The sequence below is a fragment of the Pocillopora verrucosa genome, chromosome 14 (assembly GCF_036669915.1).
Source record: "Pocillopora verrucosa isolate sample1 chromosome 14, ASM3666991v2, whole genome shotgun sequence".
In the NCBI taxonomy this organism is placed as follows: domain Eukaryota; kingdom Metazoa; phylum Cnidaria; class Anthozoa; order Scleractinia; family Pocilloporidae; genus Pocillopora; species Pocillopora verrucosa.
Window position 1 is genome coordinate 15,627,850 of NC_089325.1, and position 9,864 is coordinate 15,637,713.

Here is a 9,864-nt window from a genome sequence, read left to right on the forward strand (position 1 = left end):
GAGGAACAATTATTGGTTTTATAAAGTATAGTTCCTTAGCATTGATTATATTTATTCTGGGCCGAGTAGTTACTGTATATGCAAGGAGAAATGTAAAACTTTAAAATTAACTAATAAAAGTGAACTTATTTTTAATACTGTGACCGGAAGTGACCGAACCCACGTCTGTTTCAATGCGCGAATTGTTAACGATTCTAGTTGCATTTCACCCAGGATTTCAGAACAAAGTTGCGTAATACACAGCGACTTGTCAAACGTGACCGGTCAACATTATCAGCAAGACAAAAGTTTGATCGGTCAAATCCCCAATCAGTCCGGACATTGTCCGTTGACCGGCCGTTATTTCGGTAAGATAAGACACTTGTTAGAGATCTTTTATTGCAGTGAAAACGATTGACACAGTTTTCCATTGTCTATACTTTTATTCTATCGAAAAAAACTAATAACTACTGTAAAAAGCACGACGCTGTGCCTTGTTGTTTCGCTGTTCCGCTTTAGGTTAGTGAATTTGTAGTAGCACTGCTGAATGTGTAGATGCGCCATAGATTGATCTCGACTGATTTTCCACCTGCCATGTGGTAAACACTTAGTTTCCTCAAAAATATATTCCTTCATCGTCGGCTCACATGGATGATGCCAGCAGAGAAGTTACCATCTACTACTTTTCCATTTATTTTTAGCCATTTAGAGTGTATTCAAGGCGTGGCATGAAAACGCTAAGTTTGCTATTTTTTTTTCTTTTTCAAGTCTGTGGAAGGCGTGATCTCTTTGACGGGAAGAATGCAATCACATCAAACGTCTTCAACCTTGTCTCTACCATTCCTGGTCCTCTCAGCACATTCCTCGACAAAAAGCTGCATCTTTGGAAATAAAAACATGTTTTCAAAGCGATGCCTATCTATAAACGCATGTCAGGACTTCCCGAGGCCTTTTTCCATTAGAAAGCCTGTAAGGAGCCAAATAACTAACCAACAAATTATACTACTGTCTCTGTAAATATGTGCCTCTGTATTAACATACTTGATCTAGTTTTAAACACTGTTCAACTCCTGGTTGTAAGATGATTGTCTCCAAAACGATGCCATATATAACTGGCGGTGCATGTGTACTTTTGGTGCCCTGGTTATCACTATTTTTTTTTTGCTACAAATCCTTTCAGCGCCCTCGTGGATTGTTAAGGCAGGGAAAAGGCACGGAGAGAAATGTCCTTTAGCATCAAGCATGGGGACCCTTTGAGTGATCACTAACTTGAACGGCTACAAAAAACGAGCAACAAGTAATATCCCGTGATACAACAATCATTTCCCTTAGAAAATTTGTTTAATTAAGACCACAAATTTAAGAATACGTACGCATTTTGGGACCCTAATATTCCGCTATTCTGTAAAACATCGCTTACCTTTAGGATTCCAGTGGAAGTTGATTTAAGAGGTATAATGACCGATTCCTTCATTTTCGTTCGTTCATCTGCCTCAACCCAAGGAAACTCCTACATCCATAACAAAATAAATTTAACAGTTACAGTCTTTGCTTTGAACTCCGACAAATATCGTTACAGTATTATTTCCTTTTATTTCTTTAATACAAGTACGAAATGGTTTGGGCTCGACGGAAGAAGGAAATCAGACGGAAGGCCTCGAACCAATCACGGTCAGTATCCCCAAATGCCGATAGTTTTTAGATAATTACACTCTAAATGGTTAAAGGAAGGATGCATCTTCTAATACCAATATTGTGTGTTTATGGAAAAAATAAGTGACACCCCCTGGGTCAACGCAAGGCAATACATTATATAATAAGCCGCATTACGCACGCATAAAGTGGCACGCACGTGCGCCACTTCTTCGTTCTTACCAAAACTTTGACGATATCTGTGATCTATTACTGAACTGACTCACAGCAACATGCAATCTATTTATTAAATGTACTTTTCCATTTGAATACTTTTCTCTGGTCCTGACAAACCTGAAGATTGAGACCCTCCTGCAGTTTTAAGAAAGACGATTCTTTGGTGTATACAAGAATGGAAAATGTACATCCTGCAAAAGACAATTCTTAAACTTAAATTATGAACCTTAACTGTTTAACTCTCAAGATTTCATAAGTAATTCTCCTTACTATCTACCATACGATCCTTGTGATTTCAGCTTGGAGAATTTGCTATTGCATCAATTAACAATCCCTTAATTATGATTTTTTTTAAATTCTCATCAGTCGTCTGCTTGATTTTGTATTGATGTTGCAAAGTGAAATTCAGTCTTGGTCACTCAACGGAGTTAAAGGAGAGTTTAAGTTATCTTAAGCCTTAATGTGTTGCAGTTAGGATACTAAACTCAAAACCAACAATTAACTCCTTACCTTAAAAGAACATCACAAAAATTAACTACCTCACTTGTATGTACCTTTCGGGATTGGCTCTAACAGTGCATCACATGAATTGATCTTGAGGAGAAAACCTCTGAGAGCTCTCTCCGTGGAGAGTAAGAAATTGTCCGGGCTGAAAAGGAAATGAACCACAAATTTATAACTTTTTTACAAAAATAATTATTGTGCAAAATAACTGCCACACTTACATTTGCCTTCCAAAAATTATTTTTAATTAGAATATAATGTACCAAGAATAAGTGTACATAATGTAGTTGGTCAGTTACATTGACCAAGGCAACACTGACCTTTCTGTTGTGCTGACTCCTTCTGGATTACCAACCTCAAAAACAAATCGTTCAACAGGAATGAACTTCTAAGAAAGAGAGAATGATATACCTTCAGTTGAAAATACAGTACATGTTTTAATTTTACCTCTTCCAGTTTAAGTCTGCATAGACATTAACTTCTGTTATTTAAAGACTCTTAAGAGTTTTTTTCAAAGCTTGTTTTCAATTGTTATGAAGAAAATCAACCCCAATGGCTCTCACCCTGAGAGGCACTTAGTGACCTGGCATCCCATGTATAACATTATAAGGTTAAAACCAAACAACGCGAAACAGGAAACAGGAAACAGCGTGTATCCTTAAAAAACAGTGGGTATTTAGGTTACTACTTGTCATCATTTTGTTTCCAATGTCTTTATCATTTTCCTAACAATTTGATATAAATTGATCTTTGGAAAATTCTTGCCTTAAAGGTAAATGCTCATAAAAGAGACCCACTACATGTTCTTTATGTGTACTTAACATAAAAATGATCTTAGCACATTCAAAAAGACCAAACATCCATATGAGGTGTTGTTTCCTCACTTAACACCTTCAGCATGTACGTCATAAGTTAGGCACTATATACTGGTGTTTTTACAAGCAAAAGTAACTTACTTTGTCTGAAATAACCAAGGCAACCCTCTGAACTTTGCCCTAGTAAAGATATAATGCCACAGGCATAACTATGAAGAACACTAAAAAATCTACAGGAGTAAAGGAGCTAAAAAGTAACCCACCTAAAGCCCTGATTACATGAAGGTGGGGGACCCCAGGTTGGTGAGGTTATCTGCTTAGCCATGGTAAAAAAATAGCCCCCTGCTAACATATTGTCTTACATTCCAAGATCCTGGGGTGAGGTTGTTGGTTTACTTACCAATGCAACATGAATGCGAATGCAGGTAGGCACGATACCCCACCTTGAGACAATTACCTAGAAAATTATGACCCCAGCTGACAGGGTTACCCTACCTGCCAGACCAGGCTACCCACCTAGGCAGGTTACCCCACCTTCCATGTAAACATGATCAAGATAAGAGATTGATGGACAGGTGGTTTTAACCAACCTGGGTAGGATACCTCACCTGCCCAGGGTGGAAATGTCATAGTTTGTAATAAACTATGATTGTGATTAACTCTAACAGGCATTATCATAAGTTGGATTTTATTGGAATTTTTGACCAGTTCTAACTTATGAGCTATTAGAGGACAGACATATTACAAGATGGCATCACCATTGAAAACACTTTGTTTTTTTTTATTATTAGATATAAAACAAATAGTCAGTAACACACTTGGTTGCACATCCAGTGCCTCTTTTTAGTCCTTTCTATATCTTTACATCATCTGTGTTCTATCACTAGAGGTACTCTGCAATGCAGAAACTATTTGTTTCGTAAAATTTTTTAGAGAGTTGGGCTGAATACAATACATGGAAGCTATCTTAAGTTGAATTTTAACGTTTTACACCCAAGTTGGTGATCATTTCCTTTATTCTTGTTTTGTATCATTCTTGTAATCTTTAAGTGTGATTCAGAGGAGATATTGTCAGAAGAAATAAGAAGTTAGTGACTCTTATGGGTTAGGGGTTAAAGAAATCTGGCACAATAAAACAACAACAAAAGAATTGGTAGAAGCTTTTTAAAATCTTTGCTTGTGATGCAAAAAAGTTTTAAAATGCCTACAACTTTATTTACCATTTTAAGTATTGGTGATCCAAGATTCAAAAGAGTTCAAGAAAAACAAAAGAGTCATTAAACTGGAGAACAAAATTATAATCATCAAGCAGCTATGATTTAAATACACACCTCCTCCAATAAGGGCTTCATGGTGTGAAGCACGTCTAAGATATACTGGTTCAAATCTGGGTGACAACACATCTGCAGAAAGAACACTCAAATTCAAGAAGATGCCAAAGGAAAAAAAATAGAATCCAGGGTTACTGGAAAACATAGAGACCTTGCATTTATCACTGCTGGTATTTAAGTTATTTTCATAAATTTTATTGGGACCACATATATTTTCTCTGTGAATTTACACCTAAATAATGCATGGGAAGTTAAGGATAAAACTGCTAATTCTAAGGTCAAAAAACATCATCCAGAAACCATCTGATGTGTAGCCCTCTCTGATCCCCCAAAATCAAATTTTTATCAGTAATCACCAGCTCCAAGTGGGTCTCCTACCCAAACTCATGAGTAGAGAAGAGCCATGATATTTGCTACAGATTTCAACAATACATGTAATTGCAAACCCTTCATAACTGATTTACAGATAAAAAAACAGCTTTCCATGATAAGTTGCAATAAGAGGTATTTTTCTTAACCTTAACAATTGACAAAAATTTGACACCATACCTGTACAGGAACATTATACTTTTTTCTTCTCTCAAATACCACAGCAGGATAGACTTCCCTCACATATAAGATGAGGTGAAATGCTACTTCTAAGAACTCACACAAAACACCACCTGAAACTATTTTAACAAACTCTTTCATACGCTGAGCTTCAACAGATTTTGTCAAGGAACATAAATGAATTATTTGACCCCTTAGAGTGTCTAGCATCTAGTTTGTCCCTAAAATATCACCCCTGAATCACACATTTAAGTCACGAGAATTGAGGAAATGATCTCCATCTAGAGAAGCTCTTGATTGTTAGACAAATTCTCCTTATCAGCACCTTAGGAAATTTCTGTAGGGGATCATATACTGTATTCTCGTGACCTCAATGTTCGATGCAGTGGTGATATCGTAAGGAGAAATTAGATGCTAGTCGAATGGTTAAATAAAGGAACTATTAAATTTGCAGACCGACCAAACAGCAAATTTGAAGTCACCTACTCGGTGCATTCACTCGATTATAGTAAATAGATACAAACCAGTTAACAGGTCAAAATTCTGCTCTTCTCCTTCCCCTTGTTGCATTTCCTTTAGTAGACGCTTAGTCTTCAATGATAAATGCTCTAGATAACACTACACCTGCGCAGGCCATCCTTTATTCGGGAGTTACTTCGGTACAGGTGACGAGCGGGGTTAAGAAAAAAAAGAGCGAAATACGAGTGGTCAGCGGTGAAACAACTTTAATAATTCATAACAGACAGATCATGTGTAGTTGCAGGAAACAATCGTGTTGTAACGCTGAAATGTTAACAGTATACTTCGCTAAATACAATGTTAAGCAATTTTTCAAAAGTTTTGATTGTACATATAAGATTTAATACTGTAACAAACAACGGAGGCATCGGAAAAAGCTTTTGCCCAGGTTGCACTAGAGCTTTTTATTGTTTGTTTCGTGAAAAATCTGTCAACAAGTAGGGTACCTCCGATTTGAAAGTACAAGCAAGTAACATTGCCAAATTTTTGCGGTCTTCAATCGACGCGATGTCCTCGGAGGCCTCCAAATTTTGGCAAAACAAACAATCATGTTTTTTTTTTTTCAACCATTTAGCTGTCATGTTGTTCAAGACACGATGGTTTATAATTTCAGTGTGAAAAAATCCTTGAGTTCGCTTCCCTAGTTTGGGGCGCGACGACAGAATTTTCCTCGTCCATCTAACCCTTTTTCTTTCGCGGGAAACGAGGCATGTGAGCACCGTAACAATTTGGAAAAAACAGATAGCTTCAACGTGAAATTCTCCTTCCATCACAAGTATTAAAGCCAGCACAAGTAGCGCAAGCGTCGACCAAAACGCACTGAGATCAGCACGAAAAAAAAATTCCGTTCCTGCGTAGTACTGATTCTTGCGAGATCTTTGGTTATTTTACCACGACTTTTCAGAGCAAGATGGGTTTGTGATTGACGTATGAAGCAGTCAGTGAAGTTTTGGTCAAAGAACACTAGTTTGATGCGACCGTCGCCCAAATTTGGAAAACGGGAAATTTTTGCCAATTTTGGACTCGCGAAAATTGGGTAATATTTTATCATACAAACTACGGTGTTATACCAGGATTTCCAGCCCTGACAAAAGCCGTAACAACACACGTGAAAAAAAAACGATATTTTTTCACGTGTGTTTGATATTGCCAATCAGTTGCTGACACTTCACACGCCTTTCGCGCCACTTGGTCGTTTGTAGGAATATTTTCGGATTATGGCTGCTAAAAAACTGAAATATCCATATCGACGCTTTCAGACAGTGACGTTCAAACTTTCCTAGAAAGAAAGATAACCAAAATACGAAATGAAAAACCGAAAGTTACGTATTTAGTGACTTTGGTAATGGCATTTCTCGCGGCTGAGAACAAAAATCGACAACTGGAAGATTTGCTAGAGGCCGATTATGGCTGTTTACCTGAAGGATTTCTTCTGTCGGCAAGGACCATTTCAATACTTGAGAATTTTGTATATTGAAATTAGGCCCATTGTTTGTTTTTGTCGTGATTCAACGCATGTTTTCATCTTAAGTGCGCCAACGCACTCTACGATTTTTTTTCGGAGATTGCCGATCCTTTTATTTTCATTCTTTAATAGAGTCGACTTTTCTTGACAGTAAAGGGCTCTTGTGTTTATATGATAAACAAAATAATACACGGTTGCTTGTAGATATGAAATTTCTCTTCTCGTGATCAACTCGACATCTCGAGTTAAACACTCGCCCATGTATTATTCTCCATTTAATTCACTCAAGTGTGACCCGGCCCTTTCTTGGCGGAGAGCACTAGATGGTCTCGTTACATAATCAACAGCGCTCTTCGTTCTTTTGATTGACCGTTGATACATGTGATCGCACTAACTGCTGGTATGAACCACTGTAAAAGAAGATCCTGATTTCAAAGAAGAGCAGATACCTGAATGAGAAGTTGCCGTAAATTTGCCAATAACAAAGTGTCTGAAATTGAGGTGACTTTTTTTCTCGAAGAAGGAGAGAGTCTAACAACTCTCTTAGTGCTTAGGCAACCGATTCATTCAATGTTACTCCTAAAGTTTGATACCTACGTTTAATGAGGTGCTCGTTGTGGTTTTGTAATGAGTTAAAGAAACAAAGGAAAAGTTTGACGGGCGTGAAACAAAATGGCAATTTATTTAAAGACTATTTCGAGTTGAGTTCAGAGTTATAGAAAGTCTTGGAAAATCGTAAGCACCCTTACCCGACCGTGAGCCTTTATGATAGATTCGGTTGATGGAAAGCATTAAGTGTTTTGTGGTGCACTGGTGAGATTCTCTAAAAGTGTTGGGTTAATACAGCGTTCTAACAACAAAAATTAAATCTTGCGTAGTCGGTTGGCCGGCATGCCCACTCATACCTTCCTATAGCGAATGTATAAGCATGTACTTCAAAGCGTTTACTTGGTGACAGTAGCCTTCAGCAATAATCAACGACAAGTAGAGTGGAAACTTTATAAGACAGGTCAAAAGTCCTTGATACCCGTGGTAATGGCGTGTTGTGGGGTCTGCAGCTAGTTTTCCCCGACATTGCGGCCCAACATACTCGGTGAAGGACTTGCTACTGACGTAATTATTGAGTTAAGAACATCACGTCGTAACTATATGATGAATTAAATTTACGGGCAAAAAGAAATATAATTTATATAGACGTTTCTCATTATCTTAGCATTAGCTTTCAAGAACTCATGTGCTATCGTTGAGAGAAAGTTACAACTGAAGTCAATCACAAGTGAATCAAAATATCTTTGACGTTTTAATGACACGAAAGGCTATTGAATTAAATCAGAGTTGAGTCAATGAAAATAATTATTTCAGCGGGAGAGTTCAGAAAGGCAATATTAACTTTCTCTCTGTCAAATGGATAGTTTTCACAAAGCCAATGTTGCTGAGTTTTGAACACAAGTAGTTGGTCTCACCTCTCGATTTGGCCTGGTCATGGGAACAACGCGAACCATCCGTCGTCGAAACTTGCGGGAAAAAATAGCATACAGAATTGGATTCAGGATAAATGAGATCTTTGCAAACACACTACATGTGCTGGCTGCAATTGGGTGCACTTTTCTCCCTATCACTGCGAGGAAAGACACAACAGCGTAGGGGGACCATGAAACCATGAAAGCAATTATGATAGCCAAATAGTACATGGCTGATTTGCGGTGTTTCCTCAGCAAAGCTTGTGTCATCGTCAATCCAATGCAACCAATCTGGGATGAAGTGCGAACGATCCCTCTGGAAACCTTGTGGATCTTGTAATAAGAAAATGTGATCACTGCGATTGGAAATACGTAGCATGCTATAAAAACAATTCCAAAATATGCCTTATCTCCTCCTCGAGTAGATTCCCACTTTATAGAGCAGGTAGCATTAGTTCCCTCTAAGCCATATCGCGACCATCCCAACAGAGGCGCAATGCTAAAACCAAGCGAGAAAATCCAAGAGGCCAAGATTACCAGTAGAATTTGTCTCTTGCTAAAGTACGAGTTCTTGTAAAGAGACCGTGTAATGTTCAAATACTTTCCGGCAGAAATATTAGCCAAGTGAGTAATAGAGACGAGAGCGAAAAGGAAGATCATAAAAGCATGAGCTTTGCATCCAGCCATGCCAAATGGCCATCCCTCTCTAAAGTGTCTTGCGATCGAAAATGGAACAGCCACTGAACAGGAAATAAAATCACTGATTGCGATGCTTAGAATGAGATAGCTCGGTGAGGAAAGATGATGGATGCTCCTACAAATTGTAAGAATTACCAAACCATTGAAGACGATTCCTAAAAGGCACACCACAAACTCGATGACCAAGAAAATGGTATCCCAAGTGTTTATCGCATACATTTTCAGTTAGGGAAGAAGCTTGCGATTCAACCCACTCCTTGGTTTTGGAAAATCTGAGATAAGTCAATTAATTTGAAATCCAAGATCGAGGCAGCAAAGTCTCTTATAATAGACGAGTCAAGGAACGATGAAAAATGAGCAAGGTTACTTTACCCCAGTGCCTTTGATCACTTGCTTTCTACGAATTCTGATTTGCTGGGGTTAATTCGCTTTCTAAGATCCTTTTTAAACATCAGCAGGAAACTTGCTTGTACGTGCGATATCAACCATATCATTTTCTTTTCATCACCCACTGCACTCTGGAAATTTCAATATATCGAAATTAGACCATTGACTTTATTTGATGTAAGGTTGCACAACAAAGCCCACCACTATACCCACGCAACTTCCGAGAACACGGGTTCCTGAACGGTTAAGCTACTGTTTACACGTGATTACTGTTAAATTTCGTTTGA

General features: G+C 38.0%; 2 protein-coding genes across 2 annotated transcripts; both read right to left on the minus strand.

Moving 5' to 3' along the window:
* Window positions 1–256: 256 nt before the first annotated feature.
* LOC131785790 (mitotic spindle assembly checkpoint protein MAD2B) lies at window positions 257–5,717 on the minus strand. Its single transcript, XM_059102732.2, has 9 exons — window positions 5,572–5,717; window positions 5,048–5,166; window positions 4,499–4,570; window positions 3,309–3,347; window positions 2,673–2,740; window positions 2,403–2,497; window positions 1,966–2,039; window positions 1,400–1,489; window positions 257–860 (listed from the first exon to the last, which is right to left on the minus strand). Exons 1-9 carry the CDS (start codon window positions 5,615–5,617, stop codon window positions 792–794), a joined length of 672 nt encoding a protein of 223 aa, XP_058958715.2. The 5' UTR covers window positions 5,618–5,717; the 3' UTR covers window positions 257–791.
* A 2,729-nt stretch (window positions 5,718–8,446) lies between these two features.
* Window positions 8,447–9,409, minus strand: LOC131785784 (melanopsin-A-like). The gene has a single exon (XM_059102726.1). It carries the CDS (start codon window positions 9,407–9,409, stop codon window positions 8,447–8,449), a length of 963 nt encoding a protein of 320 aa, XP_058958709.1.
* Window positions 9,410–9,864: the final 455 nt, after the last annotated feature.